This window comes from Zingiber officinale, chromosome 1A (assembly GCF_018446385.1).
Source record: "Zingiber officinale cultivar Zhangliang chromosome 1A, Zo_v1.1, whole genome shotgun sequence".
In the NCBI taxonomy this organism is placed as follows: Eukaryota; Viridiplantae; Streptophyta; class Magnoliopsida; order Zingiberales; family Zingiberaceae; genus Zingiber; species Zingiber officinale.
The window spans coordinates 154,958,873-154,980,539 of record NC_055987.1 but is presented as its reverse complement, the minus strand read 5'-3'; the positions used below and the strand labels follow the sequence as shown (position 1 = coordinate 154,980,539).

The 21,667-nt window shown below is 40.8% G+C and overlaps 1 protein-coding gene across 1 annotated transcript; it reads right to left on the bottom strand.

Moving 5' to 3' along the window:
* Window positions 1–19,444: 19,444 nt before the first annotated feature.
* Window positions 19,445–21,138, bottom strand: LOC122038090 (geranylgeranyl diphosphate reductase, chloroplastic-like). Its single transcript, XM_042597670.1, has 2 exons — window positions 20,126–21,138; window positions 19,445–20,057 (listed from the first exon to the last, which is right to left on the bottom strand). Exons 1-2 carry the CDS (start codon window positions 21,109–21,111, stop codon window positions 19,622–19,624), a joined length of 1,422 nt encoding a protein of 473 aa, XP_042453604.1. The 5' UTR covers window positions 21,112–21,138; the 3' UTR covers window positions 19,445–19,621.
* Between the last annotated feature and the right edge of the window lie 529 nt (window positions 21,139–21,667).

The following is a 21,667-nucleotide window of genomic DNA, read 5'->3' as shown; positions in this document are numbered from 1 at the left end:
TTACAAATCTCAAGTACTCCAGAGTTGAAATTGATGAAGTGCGGTTCGAGTGGGCTGAATGCATGCTAGATTATATTTGAAGTGCGGTTCTACCTTGATGTGTTATTAAAAGAATGTTCTACCTTGATTTTGATATCTATTAGCTAGCTTTTGATGTAAAAAGAATGTTTGGGTATTTTATAGATATTGTTGTAAGAAGATTATTTATATAATTTGTGAATATTTGTGTATCTTATGGATATTGTTGAATGAAGAATATTTGTATAATTTATGAATATTTGTGTATTTTTTTTATTATTGTCGGTTTTTCATTGTTTCGGAAATCAAATTTGTGCTGTTAAAAAATATACGTATTACATCGGTTTTCCACCGCTGCAAAACCGGTGTTATTAACTAATATTACATCGATCATTTACCGCTGCCAAAACTGGTGTTATTAACATACAATATTACATCGGTTTTACACCGTTGATGAAACGATGTCGTTAAGTGATACTACACCGGTTAATAACCGATTCGAACACCAGTGTCGTTAAGTGATACTACACCGGTTTTAACCCGATGTCTAAAATGGCAGACTTTTAACATCGGCTTCATAGACATCGGTCGAAAATGAAATAGACACCGGTGGAAAATCGATGTCTATGAAGGTTTTTGTTGTAGTGCAGGGATTAGCCCGGATAGATCACCTAGGCTAGCTCTGTCAATGTATGACAAAAGATGATAACACTCACCATATATAGGCGGCTCAGTATCACCAGTCCCCGTCTAAATACAAGCAAGTAAATTATGAGGAGTTTCGCCCAACAATAGTAGTGCATGTAGGGGATGAGGTAATCCGTGGGGCTTTTGCATCGACTAGAAATCGATCCAGACTTATACATGACAATACTACTACATGAATCATCTAGGAAACAAATCTATTTGCTCTTGATCTTTATGTTCCTCTCGTCAGTTATCAATCAAAATGACATTTCTCATCAAGTTTGGTAGCAGATATTATTGGTGCAATCAACCTCTAGAGTTTTGATATTTGACAATATACCCAAGTATAGTCGGGTTGACTAAGGGTTAATATAAATATGACTTGATATTTGTAGGAGAAAAGTCTAGTCATGACTAGATGACTTGCAAAGATAAGTCTTAACCGAAGGTTAGTCAGGTGAAAATTCTACTAAGTAACTAATCCTAACTGGAGGTTATGCAAGGGGAAGCCCTGATAAATGAAGTCAGACTCTAGTGAGTGAAACTAGATGGTGGAAGTCCTGGTGAGTGAAGCCAGACATTAGAAGTCCTAGTTAGTAAAGCTAGGCAATTGGCATGAGCCTTTTTCACATGTCACTAGGTGCTCCAAATTAATTAAAATTGAAACTCATTAAAATTAAGACAAGTGTTGTAGCAACGAGTCCCAAGTCGTATTTTTCCGAGGGTAACTAATAAATGTGTGAATACTCTAGGTTTGTTTCAAATTAAACTCTTACATCATTAAGGTAAATTTGGCTCTTCCATTTGATCACATTACCAATTGAATTCATCTAATTTTCAACAATGCTCTAATACAATTAAGCATAAAATCAAGAACGGTTGATCTCTTATAAAACATTAATCACTTCCAGCTCATCAACTTAACAATAATCAATTCGGATTTAAATGCATCATTGAATCAAGAAAATCAATCATCAAATATTCAATTCACAACCACAATCAAACTTAACAATGCAACTCATAAGCTCAAACAAAATAATAGTGAACAGAAGTAACAATCAAAAGCTCAAGTTAAGTCATTCAACATTTGAATTTCATCTCAGTCACAACACATTCAATGTAGAGAACAGAGATTTGCTAACTAAATAACCAAAACTAAACAAACTTTTGTTAATCAAAACCTCTTATTCTAATAAAAAACAAGATTGCAAACTAATTAAGAAGCTAAAAAAGATCAGGATTGCAAAAGCTCAACATGATCATAAATGGAATTGCAGAAAAGAAAACTCAAACAAAACACAATGGCAAAGAAAGGAATCAGGTCATCAAATCTGAGCATGTATATGGCAATTTGAAAAGAAACATAAACTAAAAACATTCCACAACCAAACCCTAGCTCAAATTCCTTCCTCTCTGTCGTGAAGCAGAGATTGTATCTGGGAATGCCCATCAAGCAACCGACGGTGAAATTCTAAACTTCCAACTCATCCGACGTTGTTCATAGCTTGTGGGGAACACCCTCTTCAAGCTCGCAATGTCTGAATTCACCAACACTCGAAGATTGTTGTCAACAGAATGAGGAACACCCTCAAATCTGCCAAAGGTGGTCTTCACGGAATCAAAATCATGAAACGGAGAACACCCTCAAATCAAGATCTTGATCCTTGATTACTGGTTGCTAGATTGTCCAAAACTCGTCGTCGATTAAGGAATTCAACCTTGGGAGTGTGGAAGGAAGCTGCGACGTTGCTGAAGAAGAAGAGTGAACAGTGGAAAAATCGTGAGAAACGCCGAGCTCAGGGAACATTGTAGCTTCTCACGCGATTTAAATCAACCTCACATCTGATCGGACAGTCTAGATCACTCTGAGTCTTGATCAACGGTGAGAACTTCTCAGATCTGGATCAAAAGCTTCTGGGTCTTCATCAATGGCTGTGATGTGTTTCCTCTTGGCTTGGATGGACCAGATCTTCAACTAATGGCTCAAATCTCTCCGATCTTCAATGGACGGTCCAAATTACTCCAAGGCTTGATCGATTTGTTTAGCCCTAGATTTGAACCCAAATGTAGTCTGATTAGGCCCATGACCCTTTTAATGCCTATAAAGAAAATATCAAAATATTAGCATCAAATACCATGAAAATAAATTAATTTGCAATTAAGTCCAATATAAATGCAATGCATGAATTATGATGTCAATATAGGTTTCATTTATGAACAAGATCATTAAAAACATGCATTATGAATCAAAATAGTGTAGCAAATGTTAGAATGTATACTAAAAGTCTAGCTTTTTATATAAACATTTATTTTGAAATAAGAATCACATTGGTCAAATATCTACATTTATATGCTAAATGTAGTTGTTCATTTAATTTATATTGAAGATAACATGGTGTGTGGTGTCACACAGAAGATCATGTTATCAGTTTCTTATAAATTATAAATAGTTGCTCACAACCAAGATGGAATGGGACAAACCATTGGAATGGTTGTAGTGTAATTTGGTATTAGTTTATCTTGACTACAAAATTACACTAGTACACTCTGAGTGTATTGAGCAAGACCATTTGAGGTTGTTCTTTTTATACTGGCTGTAAAAAAGAAAAGGACCTCTGTTATTATGGATGTACGCACACCATATTATGGATGTGCGTACACCTTAGATCACAAGCACGTATACTTAATATTTATTTCTTTAATTTATCAATGGGTGAGATTTAGTTTGTAAATCAATACGTCCGATAAGTTGGGAAATGATATTATTTATATGGTGTATTGTTGATTATAGAATGAAACTGTGTCCTAGTGATCTAGGTTGATGATGTCCCTTTGAGGAGCTCATAAGGATTGTCATGTAAACCCTACAGGTGGACTTAGTCCGACATGACAATAAGGTTGAGTGGTACTACTCTTGGAGCTAAATATTAATTAAGTGAATTGTCAGTAACTCATTTAATTAGTGGACATTCAATATCTTAAACACAGGGAGACTAACGCACTCATGATAAGAAGGAGTCCATATTGTAATATGAGATTGGTGCGGTAGTGCAATAATAACTCTTTAGTGGTATGAGTTATTATTGATGAACTTGAGTTGGGTGTTCGGGACGAACACGGGAAGCTCAAGCTCATCTGGAGACCAAAACCAATTCCTCCTCTCGGTCCCTGTTATAGTCTCTTATTTTTAAAGCCTTATATCTACCCAAAACCCAGCTTCTTAACCAAGCTTAAGGGCCGACCACATCCTTGCTTGGAGCCCAAGCAAGGGGCCAACCAAGCCAAGCTTGGAGCTCAAGCTAGGGCTGACCAAGCCTTCCTTGGTACCCAAGCAAGGGGCCGACCATATAAGAAGAGACAAGGAAATAAAAGGGAGTTTTTATTTTGTTAAAAATTTTCCTTTTATGATGATTTCCACATGGTTTTAAAAGAGAGTTTTAAATTTTAAAATCTTTCTTTTTATAGCTTTCTACAAAGGATTAAAAGAGAGATTTGAAATTTTTTCTTATTTGTAGTTATCTATAATGTTTAAAAGAAAGATTTTAATTTTAAACTTTCCTTTTTGTAACCATCATACAAAAGGAGTTTTATTTTAAATCTTTTCATTTATAGACATCCACAAAAGGATTTAAAAGAGAAGATTTTAATTTTATAAAACATGCCTTTTATAGATAACCACAAAAGGGATTTTAAAAGAGAGATTTTAATTTTTGTTTAAAATCTTTCCTTGTTTGGACATGATGTGGCCGACCATGTAAAGGAATAGAAGGAAGTTTTAATTTTTTGTTTAAAACTTTCCTTTTTTGGATTCACAAATGATTATAAAAGAGAGGGAGAGAGTGCCTCATTGAGAACAACCTAAGCCTTGTATTCTCTCTATTGTGGCCGAAACTCCTCTCCTCTATTCCCTTGGTGGCCGACCCTCTTCCTTCTCTCTTCTCCTTTTATTTCCTTTCTTGGAGGCCGGCGACATCAAGCTTGGTTTTCTCTTGGTGGGCGGTTGCTTGAAGGAGAAGAAGAAGAGAATGAAGCTCTCTTGTCTAGCATCCCTTGGAGGTTATTTGGTGGACGAAACTTGGAAGCAAAGGAAGAGGCTTGGGTAGATTTCATCTTGGTAGATCGTCGCCCAACATGAGGAGAGAAATACAACAGAAGATCAAGAGGTCTATAAGCTACTAAGAAAGGTATAACTAGTTATTTGTTTCTGCATCATAACTAGTTCATCTTCTTTGTATAGATCTTGAAAAACCAAACACAAGAGGCTATCAATTTTAGGCTATCGTTTTTGTGTTTCAATTTTATGTTTCGATAGTGTGCTTCTATTGAGGTCTCTGTAATTAAACCTAGTTTACTACAAGAAGTTAAATATCCGTTTTCTTTGAAAGGCTTTGTCTAGGAAGTGGTGGATGATCTCATACCCAAGAAGGCCTAGTGCCTCGCCATGTTTAACCTGGAAGCCGATCTTTGAAATATATATTTAATTAACTTCTGTAATATGGTTTAACTTAGGAAGATCACATCGGTCAAACTTGGAGTAAAAATGTTAAGTATCATTTCCAATCCAAGTTTAACTTCTGAAAGACAATTTGGATTAATAATATTAAGCATCATTTGCAATCCAAATTTAACTTCAGTAGAGCACATGGATAGCTAAGATAGTTCTATGCTTGTACAAATTTTTTGTACAGGGGAACTAGAACAGTATTTTGAGTAGCAACCAACAAGGGGAACTAGAACGGTATTCCGAGTAGCAACCAACAACAAAATCATGGTTATTAAATCCCCTATACTTAATCTTGGGCGTCCCGTTCAAGTCAAGAAAACTAAAATCATCTCCACACAAATTCCTTAGCAATACCTAGAAGATGGTAAAAGGTAATTAACTAAGGTCATCTACAAGATCACCAACAATTATGAATACAATCCAAACAATAATCAGTAGGTATGGTAGTTTCAATCTAATTGAAAAATTAAGCAAGTCGCAATCTCACAAGGTATTTACCTATTCTAGCTCTCACACTCAAACATGTATAAGTGGAGCTCACTCAATGCAACTCACAACATTTCATTACCATAAACTTGCTTATTTTCTAATTCTCCGCCACTATAAAACATAACATACATGAATCAAAATGATTTTATCATCAAGAATTGAAATGGAATCAAAGGAACAAGTGTAATGAATGTAGTAAGCAAAAGAAAAGAATTAAATGAAGAAAATGAGAAGATGAGAGTATTGGAGGAATATACTTAATGAGTTGACCAATTTGATGTTAAAAGAGATGAATATCATTTGTCGTTACCAATTCAAAAGATCAAGCTAACCTCTCCTTCAATTTGATAGCCATCCAAAAATCTTGATACTCTATCTTCACATTTGATACTCTTTTGATTTGCCACTTTATTTTCACTATTTTTCCACTCAATTCCAGCATTTGGAAGCTCAAATAATCCCTCATCAACTTATGAAGAACACTTTCCCTCCCCCACACTTAAAATTTTGGCCATCTCGGATAAAGCAACTCATTATGCTACACACTTCTAGCCACTATTTTTTTTATTCTGCATCTCCTGTCCATTTCTTAATTCAGATTTAGATCCAACAGGAGCTCATTTTACTATCCTAAGGTTTGCAAAAGAAATCTTAGCAGAAACAACTTCACATCACTTGTAAATTCTCTCAATGAAAGCACCATAAACATGTATGAACTTTTTGGATTAAGTTTCTGGATTAAGTTTCAGAAATGTCATTCACATGATTAACTATAACATCTATCCCTTTTAAAATCTTCTTGACACCAATTTGATTATTGAACTGATTGTGATACAAATATGATTCAATAAAATAAAGTTGCAAAAGATTTCAGAATTCCAAAATTCAAATTCAATTTCAAGTTTAAAGAATTCCTGCAAATCAGAACTTAAGAAAACAATTTCAGCAAAGCTTAATGAATTAAACCCCACAAGGTCCAGAGTTTCAGAAATCTGGACTAGAAAATCAAATTCCTTAATGACTGAAGCGTGCCATCTAAACTTCCATAATCTTCTAGAATTCAGTGCAGACTTCTCAAATTCTTTACTGTCATTAATTAGAATACAAATTCATAACTAGTTTTAAGGTATCAGCTTCAACTTTAATCCAAGAAAACTTTAATCAGATTAAAGGAAGCAATAACTAATTCAAGAACTAGATGCATAATCAAATTCAAACTTTTGTTTCATGTCCCACAGCAACCATCTTCCTTGCTCGAATTCGAATTCTGAAGCAACTGCTTTTCTATTCAGAGATGCTTGTATTAAGTTTCAGAAATCGAATTCCTGGTTTTGACAGGTTTTAAATCACGGGCACTAGTCCAACATGTAATTACATTCCCATTTCTGAATGAACACTCCTTAAAATGCTTGATAGATTTCTTGCTCAGATTTTTCTTTACCTCAGAATTTCTGTAATCCTATCAGGTTCTGAAAATTACAGATTTCATAAAAATTTTGATCATGTTATCTACACTTCATTACCTTCTTTACTTGATGCTTACTCCATTTGCAGAATTATTCCCATTGGTTGCACACCTCAACCAAATTTTCTATTGTTGCAAATCATGTAGTTGTACAGATTCGAATTAGAATGTATAGTCTAATAGCAGAGTATCAGATTCAGTTTCAATTCCCTGTTCTTGTTCTTATTCTAATTCAGGATTTCTTTTACAATTTGTTGCAACCCAGAACTTACTTCTTACAAACTCCTTGTAAGAAAGTACCGTCCTACAGAATTCAATTAAGCAGATACAACATTCATTAATAGCTGGTTTTCCTTTACAACAATGTTTGATTTTGTTCAGGGACACTTGTAAATCATCACTTCAGATTCTCATCTGGCACTAGAATAATAGGAGGCTGACTTCGAATCTTCACTGATCATAATCAGCATCTAGAATTGAGCATATTGATCATAATACTCAGCATAACAAGATACCACAGCACACTAAGGAGCTCCACTGGTCAAAGAAATGCATGTCTGATACACTTTCACCCAGCTTTCAACTTATGATAATAGCACTGAATTCCAGTTTAAGAAACCAGCTCCTTTCCTTCTATTAAACATTTCAAACAGTTTCTAAAATTTGAATCTAGGGATGCTTTTCTTTCCTTTCTCTGCAAAATCATATTTGTATCCGAATCACTGAGAATAAATCATCAGTTCTTCCATGCTTTTGTCCTCTTCCTATTTGATTCTTCCTCTGAAAGATCATCCATGAAAATTCCTTTGTAAATATTCCAACTCACCGATTTCAGCACTGAAGTGCAGTTGGCCAATTCTAGAAATCAGCAGCACCTGTATCAAGCATGTCATTGTTGATGCCTTAGTTCCAGATTTGGTTCTGCAGATATAAAGTTCTAACAATTCAACATTTTGTTAACTTTCAACAACTCCTTTCTTTGAACTCACATCTTTTAATCTCTACTCAAAGTTGGTTAAACAACTTCTCAACTTCTATACTTGAATTTTTGTGGCTTTGATTGAAGAATTTGGTTTAGCATAAACTTTTATTAAGTGCTACAACCTCAAGAGATGGAATCCTAGTTACTGCTGTTCAAAACTAAATTGAATCAGTCTCCATTTTTTTCATGCTTTCTGTCTACACTTAACCATTATTTGGCACCAAATTCGGATCTCCGTGTGACATCAAGTGTGAACTCTCAACCGAATTGTTAACTTTCCAACCTTGGATTATACTTGGCACATTCAAACCAACACACTAATCTCAAAATTCCCAATCTCCATGAACTTTGAGTATATATAATTTCATTTCCCCCACACTTTGATTTTACTCCATCTTAATAATCTAACTCATCAAAAATTCAACCAAAACTCTCAATAAAAGAATGACAAGCAAAGATGATCAAGGGTTAAAAATACTAGATGCGAATTAAAGAAAATTGTGGGGAAAGAATTAGGAAATCATGAGGGAACAAGAATGAAAAATATCCTTCATTTTCATGCACACAAATGCTATTGTGACCTTAAAAAGAAACTAAGCAAGTTCTAGAGTTTAATTGTTATGAGTACATGCCACAAAAAAATAAAAATAGCGATTATGCTTAAAGTGGTCATCTCTAGGTAATTTTCATTCAATCAAGCTCAATTAGTCAAATTAGAATCCACCACCATCCTAACCAATATCATATAAGTAGAGCATTCAATCATGTCAAATGACCTTAAATTGATGATCAAATTTAAGAAACTTTTACCATCTTAAAAATATTACTTGAACAATTCCATAGAGAGTTTTATTCAAAATTGCATACTTTGTAAACTAAACAAAATGCAAAGTGTGGTAGTAAAATGTAAATGTAAGAAAATATGAAACTAAAGAAAGTCGTACACAAAGAATTTATTAAAGAAAAGCATGAATTAAAATGCAAAAGAAAGCTAAATTAGAACCAACTCCCCTTAAATTTATGGTGGTTGAAGAAGATTAAGAAGAATAATCTACGCCGGTAGTGGCGTACTCGTGGTTCCACTCATATCCTTCTTATTAATCATTTTTCTTTTCAAAATTATTTCCGGAGGTCGAAGGCAGTTCAGTTCAAGTATCCACTCCGGAAGCTTATATTCTCCTACAACATCAATAAAAGACAATCTCTCCCACTCACATATGGGATGAGAAAAGAATAGGAGAATATTAGTCTTGATAGAAAATGTATCAAACAATGGATCACATCTAATAAAGTCAACAAATGGTATCTGATCCGGTGGTAAGGACAGGGGATCCTCGTTGGCGGAAGGTCAACGGTAAGTGTAGGTCAAAGGTCAAGAGATTCAACCCCAAGACCCGACCGACCGGACGAAGCAGGCCGACGACCGGACGAAGCATGCCGACCGGCCGTGAATCCCCCCGCCGAATGAAAGACAACCCGACTAAAGGTCGGGTTTCCGATGCTCAAGGTAAGAAGGGTTCAAGGCCGAGCGAGCTTTCCGTTCGGTCGGGGCACAAGGCAACAGACAGACAAGAGCAATCTCATCTGAGCATACGACCGGGAGTCCTCCCGGTCGGACCGATACCCATAACCGGCGACAGAAGTGATACGCCTGCCGAGCGGTCGAACCGCTCGGCCCTAGAACAGACAGAAAGCGCAAGAGGACAAAGGAGACAGGGGATAACATCATCCTCGAGACGTCTGCCGCTGACAGGCAGCAGGGTTGGCGGCCGAGCCGTACACAGGATCATACGGTGGAAGCTTCCACCGTCATATCCGGGATATGCTCGGACAATTGTGGAATGGTGCCAGAAGTACTTTTTTGACAAGGGCTCGTTAAGGTATGTTTGGGTTAGCGTGCACGCATAGAGAAGTGTGCCCGCGCCTCCCCGGGGTCCTATATAAGGACCCCCCAAACGTCGACGAAGGTATGCGCGATCCCTTACTGTAGCCACAGTTACGCTGCCTCTCTCACTTCTCGTTGCCTGACTTGAGCGTCGGAGGGCCGTCGCCGGAAAACCCCTCCCGGCTCGGCTTCTTTGCAGGTTCGCCGGAGATCTACACCAACCGTCGGAGACAGCGGAGCATGCCACGTCCCCAGTGTCCGTCGCTTCAGCGCTCGGACAGGATCAAATTGGCGTCCTCCGAGCGGCCTTTCTGCTCCCCTTCTAGCAGATCGGCCAGCTCATTCACACGCTGCTTCAGAGCTCGGGCTTCTACATTCTTTTTTTCCAGATCAGCGATGGCGGTGTTCTTCCGAGTGGTGGCCAGCTCAATCTTGCGGTCATAGGATTTGACATTTTTGTCTAGCTGGTCCAACATGTAAGCCTGATCGACCGTCTTTTTTCTCTCGGCCTCTGACAGATCCTTGGTTTTGTCGAGCTCCTTCTGCAGCTCGGCGTAAGAGGGGCCTCGGGAAGATGATGGGTCGCCCTGACTCTTTAGCCTCTTCAACTCGTCCTCCACCATCGCCAAGCGGTTGGAGACAACAATCTCTTCCACCCATCGTTGATGTACAACGAAAGGTTAAAGAGGCCGATCGGGAAAACTACATAAAGAAGAAGTAAACCTTACCCCTGTGGACTGCTGCATGTGACTGTCAGCCAGCTTGTCAAGCGGTATCATCGCCACACGAGCCCGAGCGTCCGCCCACATCTCAGTGAGGGGCCCCTTCATAGTGATCATTTGTTCGGGGGTCGTCGACCGATCGGACTCAGCCATGAAAGCCTCGGTAGGGAGATGTAGAGTAGCCCTAAGAGTACGGCGCCGACCTGGAGTCGTCTGAGTGGACGCCAAAGGATCGGAGGCTGAGCTGGACAGGGTGGACAAAATGCCTGAGCGGAGGATTCGGCGTGGTGCAGGAGGAAGGGAGGCAACTGGAACCGCTTCGATGGGGGCTGCAGGCGCCTCCAGTTGAGAAGGAGTCCGGTCGGAAGATAGCGCCTCGACCGATGGTGCTGGTCGCGTGGGGAGGCGGTGTCCGTCCGCTCGGAGGCTTGCACTACGGAGGTTGCCGAACGGAGGGGCTTCTCAACTCTCCGTCTTTTCCTGTTGAGTGGGAGCTCATCCCCCGGATCGGAGCTTGCCTCCCGAACGGCCAATTCTTTGCCAGAAGTTGCACCGCCGGCAGCATCTATAGGCAAAGCCTGAGCGGCCGACTCGCCTGCCTGCGCTTCACTCTCGTCCTCATGAGAGCCGACCGAAGCAATGCCCAATTGCTCCATTTCCTTGGCCGCTGTCGGTTCGAGCGCGACCGCTTTTTTCTTCAAAATTCTGAACAGCACCGACTCCATTATGATGTTCGCTGCAAAGAAAAGAGAAGGAAATCAGTTAGAACTCAAGGCAAATGTACAAGTGAAGTTCTTACCGAAGCTACTCGGAAGGGGGGTCCGGCTCGGACTCAAACCAAATATGTACATCACTCCTTCAGGTAGGAGCTTGTTGATGTCGAGCTTCAGACCGGCTAGCAGATTCGCTGCTTGGAGATAGTTCGGTCGGGTCTTATATTTCTTCAGCTCGGGAGAGATGGGCGATCCAACCTGCCATTTCGTACGGAAGGGGAGCCGCTCGGGAACACGAAGGTAGAAAAAGTTCTCCTTCCAGTGTTTGTTGGAAGAGGGCAACTTATCAAAAAAGACTAAGCCGGGCCGAGCTTGAAACAGATAAGTGCCCGGCTCGGACTGCTTGGGGTAATAAAAATAATAGAAGACCTCTGGGCGGAGGGGAATGTTGTGTATTTTAAATAAGACCACAACCCCGCACAGGAGGCGAAAGGTGTTGGGAACCAGTTGGGCGAGCGGAATGCCAAAAAAGTTAAAAACTTCGACAATGAAGGGGTGGAGGGGAAACCGCAGACCGGCTACGAATTGATCGTGGAAAAGACAAAAGACGCTGCTCGGCGGTTTGTGCGGCTGAGCGGAAGGTGAAGGTAAAATTAGCTCAAAGTCGGAAGGGATATCAAAAGCGTTAAACAGGCTCTCGGCATCGCGTCGATCGAACCGCGACTCCATAGTGGTATACCATGGGCCGAGAGCCGGGTCCGCAAGCTGAGAGGAGCTTGCCATCGCCAGAGCAATGGAGGAAGCAGAAATCGAAAGGGAAAGCAAATGCGCAAGCGAAAAAAGGAGCAAAATAGTGACCAAAGGACAAATCGTGGCCGAGAACGCGAAGAAAACACAGGGATGAAAGGAAGAAAGGAGGAAGAACCTTACAAAGGAGTTGAGGATCGAAGGAAGAAGGCGAAAAATCGTCGGAGAAGGGGAAATCGGAGTCGCCAGAACGCTGAAGCACTGAGGAAGGCTGCGGGACACGCGAAGGCAAGGGTGCGACGGAGGAAGAAGGTGAAGGCTTTATAAGGTTGGGCCCGATCGGCCTCGACCGTCGGATGCAGGTCACAGGAACCAAGGCCCACATCGGGCCGTTCATTTCAAACCGCCGATGTCCCCTCGGACACGTCGCCGAGCCGTATGATGACGCCAGCGGAGGCGCCACGTGGCACCATACCACAGGGGCGCATTTAATGAGCGCCATTACGACGTGCAGCGCGCGTGCTCGATCTTAATGGAGAGAATTTACACGAATTCCAAGGAAATCCGAAGGGCGTCAGCGTTGACCGTCGACACGGTTGCAAAGCCAACAGTAGTAAGAAGCCGAACGGCCGTGAGGAGTAACATTCCAGAGAGTGGGACATCGGTGTCACTCCGGCCGACCGGCAGTCCAGTCAGTCGGACTTAGCGCCTCCTTCGACTAGACTTGAAGAGGAGGCATGTGATCCGGTGGTAAGGACGGGGGATCCTCGTTGGTGGAAGGTCAACGGTACGTGGAGGTCAAAGGTCAAGAGATTCAACCCCGAGACCCGACCGACCGGACGAAGCAGGCCGACGATCGGACGAAGCATGCCGACCGACCGTGAATCCCCCCGCCGAATGAAAGACAACCCGACTAAGGGTTGGGTTTCCGATGCTTAAGGTAAGAAGGGTTCAAGGCCGAGCAGGCTTTCCGTTCGGCCGGGGCACAAGGCAACAGACAGACAAGAGCAATCTCATATGAGCATACGACCGGGAGTCCTCCCGGTCGGACCGATACCCATAACCGGCGACAGAAGTGATACGCCTGCCGAGCGGCCGAACCGCTCGGCCCTGGAACAGACAGGAAGCGCAAGAGGACAAAGGAGACAGGGGATAACATCATCCTCGAGACGTCTGCTGCTGACAGGCAGCAGGGTTGGCGGCCGAGCCGTACACAGGATCATACGGTGGAAGCTTCCACCGTCATATCCGGGATATGCTCGGACGATTGTGGAATGGCGCCAGAGGTACTTTTCTGACAAGGACTCGTTAAGGTATGTTTGGGGAAGCGTGCACGTATAGAGAAGCGTGCCTGCGCCTCCCGGGGTGCTATATAAGGACCCCCAAACGTCGACGAAGGTATGCGCGATCCCTTACTGTAGCCACAGTTACGCTGCCTCTCTCACTTCTCGTTGCCTGACTTGAGCATCGGAGGGTCGTCGCCGGGAAACCCCTCCCGGCTTGGCTTCTTTGCAGGTTCGCCGGAGATCTACACCAACCGTCGGAGACAGCGGAGTGTGTCACGTCCCCAGCGTCCGTCGACTCAGCGCTCGGACAGGATCAGTATCTTTATGAAATTTTCTGATGTATTACAAGAAATACTAACCTTGTCATGTTGAAAGGTACTTAGAGTGGTGATTGTTACCTCCTCATCATCAGGTAATGACTTAAGCTCTAGTTCAGGTGAATGTACAACTTCATGTAGTGATTCTTGGGTCCTTGCCTCCATACCACAAGGCCCTACACTTACATCCTCTATTCTTAGTGATTCTTAAGGTAATGCTTCCAGTAAGCAATCCTCTACACTTAAATCATCTTCTGCATTTGTATCTGCATAATTCACATCATCTAAAGCAACAACATTAGTAGAATTAGAACTTTGAACAACTACATCATCATCACAAATAATACTAGAAAATTCTTGTGAAGAAATGGGAGTAGGGTCAGGCCTGACAGAATCTCTACTTTCCATCTCCCCACTGGAGTTTTGTGTTTGTAACTAGTTGATGGATGATGCAATTTGATTTAACTGAATCTGTATATTCTGTATCCTTGAGAATTGTTGCTCTTGATGCTCTCTCATTTGTTGCATAATCTCCATGACTTTCCATGTTGACTCTTCAATTTGAGATCCGTTCTATTGAAAAGGATGTTACATAAAAGATGTTGAAACCTCTTGAAACTCATATAAATTCTGATAAGCTGGATATGGATCAATAAATTGTCCTGGTGCACTTTCATACCTGAAATATGAATGATCCACCCAATTAGCATTGTAAGCATTAGAAAATGACTCATACCTATTTTGTTGATCCATGTTCGGGTAAAATTGATACTTAGACTGAAAACACTAACTCTCCATTCCTCCTCCAAAATTCAGAAAATATGGATCCATGCTAAAGAAATCTCCTGTTCTTACACCACAACACTAAACTCAATGTTAGAAGATTAAAGAACATAAAGTTTCAAACACATGAATAAATGAAAATTAAAAAAACTTGACAATTCAGAAATAAGCCAACATGAAAATACAAAAAGAAATAAGCAATCAAATCAAGAAAGATGCTAACAAAATAAAATCAATCAATGCACAATCCAAAATAAACACACACTACTAGTTAACTCCCCGACAACGATGCCAAAATTTGGCAGTAGCCTTTTTCGCATGTCACTAGGCGCTCCAAATTAATTAAAATTGAAACTCATTAAAATTAAGACAAGTGTTGTAGCAATGAGTTCCAAGTCATATTTTTCCAAGGGTAACTAATAAATGTGTGAATACTCTAGGGTTGTTTCAAATTAAACTCTTACATCGTTAAGGTAAATTTGACTCTTCCATTTGAATCACATTACCAATTGAATTCATCTAATTTTCAACAGTGCTCTAATACAGTTAAGCATAAAATCAAGAACGGTTGATCTCTTATAAACATTAATCACTTCCAACTCATCAACTTAACAATAATCAATTCGGATTTAAATGCATCATTGAATCAAGAAAATCAATCATCAAATCTTCAATTCACAACCACAATCAAACTTAACAATGCAACTCATAAGCTCAAACAAAATAATAGTGAATAGAAGTAACAATCAAAAGCTCAAGTTAAGCCATTCAACATTTGAATTTCATCTCAATCACAACACATTCAATGTAGAGAACAGAGATTTGCTAACTAAATAACCAAAACTAAACAAACTTTTGTTAATCAAAACGTCTTATTCTAATCAAGAACTAGATTGCAAGCCAATTAAGAAGCTAAAAAAGATCAGGATTGCAAAAGCTCAACATGATCAGAAATGGAATTGCAGAAAAGAAAACTCAAACAAAACGTAATGGCAAAGAAAGGAATCAGATCATCAGATCTGAGCATGCATATGACAATTTGAAAAGAAACATAAACTAAAAACATTTCACAACCAAACCCTAGCTCAAATTCCTTCCTCTCTGTCGCGAAGCAGAGATTGTATCTGGGAACACCCATCAAGCAACCGGGAGTGAAATTCTAAACTTCCAGCTCATCCGACGTTGTTCATAGCTTGTGGGGAACACCCTCTTCAAGCTCGTAATGTCTAAATTCGCCAGCACTCGAAGATCGTTGTCAACAGAACGGGGAACACCCTCAAATCTGCCGAAGGTGGTCTTCATGGAATCAAAATCATGAAACGGAGAATGCCCTCAAATCAAGATCTTGATCCTTGATTACTGGTTGCTGGATTGTCCAAAACTTGCCGTCGATAAAGGAATTCAACATTGGATCTGGAGTGTGGAAGGAAGCTGTGGCGTTGCTGAAGAAGAGTGAACAATGGAAAAAATCGCGAGAAACACCTAGCTCAGGGAATACTGTAGCTTCTAACGCGATTTCAATCAACGTCACATCTAATCGGATGGTCCAGATCACTCCGAGTCTTGATCAACGGTGAGAACTTCTCAGATCTGGATCAAAAGCTTTTGGGTCTTCATCAATGGCTGTGATGTGTTTTCTCTTGGCTTGGATGGGCCGGATCTTCAACTGATGGCTCAGATCTCTCCGATCTTCAATGGACGGTCCAAATCGCTCCAAGGCTTGATCGATTTGTTTAGCCCTAGATTTGAGCCCAAATGTGGTCTGATTTGATCGGATCCATGACCCTTTTGATGCCTACAAAGAAAATATCAAAATATTAGCATCAAATACCATGAAAATAAACTAATTTGCAATTAAGTCCAAGATAAATGCAATGCATGAATTATAATGTCAATATAGGTTTCATCTATGAACAAGATCATTAAAAATATGCATTATGAATAAAAATAGTGTAGCAAAATCATGGTTATCAGCAACCCTAGGGGGAGGTAACCCTAGGTAATGAGAAGTTTTGGAAAAGTAAACTCCAAACATGTGTTATCGATTGGTTTCTGGTTGACTGCGTGTGGTCGACTAAGCGATCGACCAAACCAGCGAATTCTTAATACTGCTAATATTGTTTTATATCTATTATGCTAACTCAGTGTTACAAATAAGTGTTAGTAGATCAGATTGATCATATACTAAGCAGGATCAGAGTGTTTGGGGGACCAGATGTTTGACAGGTGAGTGGAGGTAAGCACTGGAGGAGAGAGTGATCCAATGAAGATGAGCCCAATGGGGTTGTAGGCGCCAGTCCAATTTAGATATATTTTGAAAGTTTAAGTTGAGACCATGACTATATTCTGTCTTCTCAAGATAGGATCTAAGTCATAAATTTATTTATTTTATTCATGTGCTAACTTTGTGTTACAGGATATCTTTATTATTTGGACTAACATATTTTGTAGGAGCAAAAGTGAAAGTAAGCCTCGGTTGAAGTCACTACACAGAAAGGCACAGGGGAGCCTCCTATGTGGCGGAGGCGCTCTGAAGCTTGGCTCGGAGGCGCCTCAGAGCGCTTGGAGGCGCCCTTAAGGAAATAAAGTTTGCGCTGAGGAAAGGCGCCTTGGAGTCCATAGGAGGCGCCCTTGCGCATCTGTTGGAGGCTCCTTAAAGCACGTTGGAGGTGCTCTCACGTAGATAAGCAGCAGACTTTGTGCGGATAAGTTGCGAACGTTGCAGATTTGATAAGCCTCAAAGGAGGAGCCTCAAAGTTGTTGGAGGCGCCTCAAATGAGCTTTAAAAGGAGGTCACGAGCAACACTTGAGACACAACTTCAATACAAGCTCCAACAATCAATCTGCTGCTTCATTCACCAACTAGTACGATTCTACTATGCTTGATCGCTATCGGCAGACCAACACCAACAGACATGCTCAATAAAATTCAATCATCATAAGCGTTGGTAATGAATTTCTTTTATTGTGCATTTTCTTTTATATACTTGCAAAAGAAAAATATAGGGTTGTTATACGTTTCTTCTTCATTTGTATTCAGATTACTCTTCCGATGATTCCAGATGAAAATTTAATGAATTGCCCATTGATAGATTTGAGAGTCTGGATTTTGGAATAGGAGTCGTCGAAGGGTCCAAATCAAGTAAGTGATCTTGTGTTGTTTCACTTGTTTTTATTGTTTTTATTTTTCATTGCGTCTCCTCCTTTCACGGACATCGATCCTACAGATACAATGGGGGAAAAAAAAATCCCTTTTACTTCTTAGCTAATTTAACGATAATTATAAGTTAATCATATGATTTATCTCTTGTTATGTAGTTGAGGGTGGACTGTAGTTGGGGGTGGACTGGACTATAAGAAATATTTAAGATGAGTATAATTACCTTCCTACCACGACAACAGATATCAATGTGCAATCATTGAAAAAAAAAATAAAAAACCTTAGAAATAGACACACAAAATACAAAAGCCAATTAGTGACTGTAGATGGACCAACGTTCTTAATACTGAACCTGTACTCTAAGTTATTAATCTCCTGTCCGTGTCAATTTTTTTTTTAAGATGGAATCGTTTTTTGGAAAAAAAAAATTATGAAATGGAAATTCTAAATTCCTCACGGTTGTTAAAGGGAAGGCCGTTAGACGACTAAAGAGGATTCGTACCAACTTTCTCATTTAAAATATATAATTTAAAATAAAAAATTATTTTATTAAATTTAAATATCTATTTTTTACTACATAATATACAAATTTTTTTATTTTTTCTCTCTTCTCTATTATCTAAATTTAAAGAAATACTATTCATAAATGCTAAATATAAAGAATGAATGAATAAGATAACTGATGTAAAAAATTTTTAATTATCCTATCTAAAATTTAAAGTAAAGTCTTTGGATAAGATAACTGATATGGATGAGTATCCACGTCAATTATCCTAAACTAAATTTTTATTTTAAATTTTATATTTTATATATAAGAAAATACCAGTTACCTTATCTAATCTCTTAATATACATGAATAGTAATTATTTAAACTTAGCGAATAATTCTATTTCTTAAATATTAAAATAATATTCCTCTCTATCCTTTATAATAAATATTTCTCCCTCCTCTATCTAATAATAAAAAAAAATTATGAAAGAAATATAAAAAATAATTAAAAATGAATATGTGTTAAATTATAAGGAAATTGATATATTATATAGTGAAAAATGAATATATAAATTTAATAAAGTATTTTTTACCTTAAATTTGAAATTTTAGATGAGAATTCTGGTATGGATGTTCTAATGCCTCAATCGGTAAGATGCCCTATACATTCTAAAATAGGATATATTAGGAAGGCTTATTCAATTTTAATCAAGCAACTCTCTACAAGGAATATCATATGATATAATCCGAAAGTGTATTTATAGTTATCGAGAAACAAATTATGTCTCTTTGATGTTAAATCCAACTCAAATATCAACTTGCTACACCTGTAGGAGCCGTTCTAAATTCCTCACGGTGACAAAAGATGATTCGTTCGCCTCTACCAAAATCATAAGTAACTCCTAGCTGAACAATTAAATAACATATAGAAAATAACAAACACCCGACTATTAATAGAGATTTAACCACAGGTGTCATTGCCACCCTCCGCTAGGCAGACAGTCACGTGTTAGATAAAATGTATTCTCAAGCTTCTGAGTAACAACAGTCAGGCAGCAACAGTCAGGCAGTTGGCCTCTTCAGTTTGTTAGATTGAACCGTGCACATTTTCTGAATCATATGTTTTTATTTCTTTTCTTCAGCAAGGTGCCAATCAGAGAATGCAGTTGTTCTCCTTCGATCCATACTCTTCCCAGAAACTTCAAATTAGCTCAGCATCTTTTATTTGATGAATAATAGCTCATATCTAATCAGTCTAAGGAAATTGAATGAGCTTAATTTCTTGTCATAGATTACAAATAAATCACGCCGTTTTGATCTAAGCAAACGCCTGGTTTTGTGCCCCATTGCCGTTAAAATTTTCTCCTTTTTGCTTCATAAGGTGATCTTGTCCATCTCCCTCCTCAAGGCATTTGCCCTCACGAGGCTGCCAATGGTGTTGACCGCGAGCTTGAGGTCGTCCAGGGGGTTTCCCGGCACCACCTTCTTGTACAAGTAGCTGTCGAAAGTCATCTTCTGCACGTACTCGTCGGCGCACATCTCCACGAAGGCCTCCCGCGCCGCGTTCGACCGGTAGAACACCTTCTGCAATACGTCGAGCACCTTGTAGGTCGGCCAGTACATCTTGTCGAACTTCGCCAGGTACTTCCTCAGGTCGCTCTCCTCGATCATCCGGCTGCCGTTCTCCGACCCCTCCACGATGGCTTCCGCGCACATCCGCCCGCTCTTGGCCGCGAAGTAGATCCCTTCGCCGGAGCACTTGGTCACGTAGCCGGCCGCGTCACCGACGAGAGCTACTCTTCCCAGTACTCTGTTTCATGGGTCATGCTTCAGATTGAGTAATGAACCGCGAGGTAGCGGTGGATACAGGAAGCATACCGTCGGGGGCGAGGGTGCTCGGGAATGGGGTGGGCCTCGACGCGGATGATGGTGCCGCCCTCGATCTTGTCCTTCGCCCTTAGCCGCGTGGCCGCCTGGAACTTTTTGATGTCGGTCTTGTGCGTGACGGTGCCGGTGCCGACGGCCACGTGGTCGCACTTGGGGAACACCCACCCGTAGAAGTCCGGCGAGACGTCGTCGCCGACGTACATCTCCGCTCGCTCCTTGTAGTACTCCATCTTCGATTCCGGTATCTTAACCCGCTCCTGGAACGCTATCGCGTATTCGTACTCCCCTGCCCCGATCGATTTCGCCACCCGCGAGTTCGCCCCGTCCGCCCCCACCACTGCGTCCACCTCCGCCGTTCTCTTCTCCCCTGCGCCCCCTCCCGAGTATTCGGTGTATGTAATTGTGTAGCTGCCACTGGGACCCTCCGGCTGATCCAGCCGCAGGAACAACCCGTTGATCACCGACGCCCCCGCCTCCGCGGCCCGACCCCGGAGGTACGCGTCGAGCACCTCGCGGCGCACCATCCCGATGTACTCGTCCGGGCCGAGGGTTCGCCCGATGTCGACGGCAACATTGGAGGGTGAGATCATCTTCATCTTGGTCACGCGCCGGTCAATCAGGTCGAGAGGCAGGCTGAACTCCTCCACCATACAAAGGGGGATCGCGCCGCCACAGGGCTTGCAATTGTCCATTTTTCGCTCGATAAGAATCGTCTCAACACCGCCCTTCGCAAGCGCCTCCGCCGCCGCGCCTCCTGCTGGGCCTCCGCCCACCACCGCCACCCGCAGCTTGCGCCCATTGAGGCGGGGACTCGCCCGGCTAGCGCGGACCGCGAGGCGACGTCGTGGAGCAGGCGGCGCATACTTGATCGACGCTGCGCCAGAAGCTCCGAGCAGGTGGGTGTCGCGGCGGAGGTCGGAGAAGGGGCGGAGGGAGTCACCGGCAGCGGAGCGGACAGCAGCGGAGAGAGAGGCCATCTTGGTTCGGCTTCGATGCTTCCGACTGGGCTTTCCCGATATTTGTGCTCACCGGCGCGGACTGTGGATAGCGTCCCGGGGATTGCGTGGATTTGAACCGTTGGATGGGAGGGTTGGACGCTTCGGATCCGATGTGGATGAGGTGGGGAGATTTTTCTCTTATAAAATTTCATTAAATTATTTTCGGACAATATAACTGGTTAAGGGCAGGCCACGTAGCACATAGCACGGGCATTTAATTTATGTCTTCCAAAGTAGGAACATACACTTATTAATATTAGAGGTGTTTGACTAAACTTATTAAAAATAATTTATAAATTATTTTAAAAATTTATAAGTTTTTAAATTTTATTTTAAAAATAAGTCGTGTTTGAGTGAACTTATTATAATTAACATAAAAATATTGATGTATTTGATATTATAAGATCTTTTTATTAATAAAATTATCAAAAAGGATATAATATTATTAATAGAGGGTTTTGAGTTTTTTATTAATAGAGGGTTTTGGATGAATTTCTGTACCGGAGGAGAGAAAATTGAAAAGAGGTGTTGGCGG

Coding starts and splice junctions, on each gene's coding strand:
- LOC122038090 (XM_042597670.1), bottom strand. CDS start 21,111: ATGGCCTCTCTCTCCGCTGCTGTCCGCTCCGCTGCCGGTGACTCCCTC. Junction 20,058..20,125: donor GAGCACCCTCGCCCCCGACG/GTATGCTTCCTG, acceptor CCCATGAAACAG/AGTACTGGGAAGAGTAGCTC.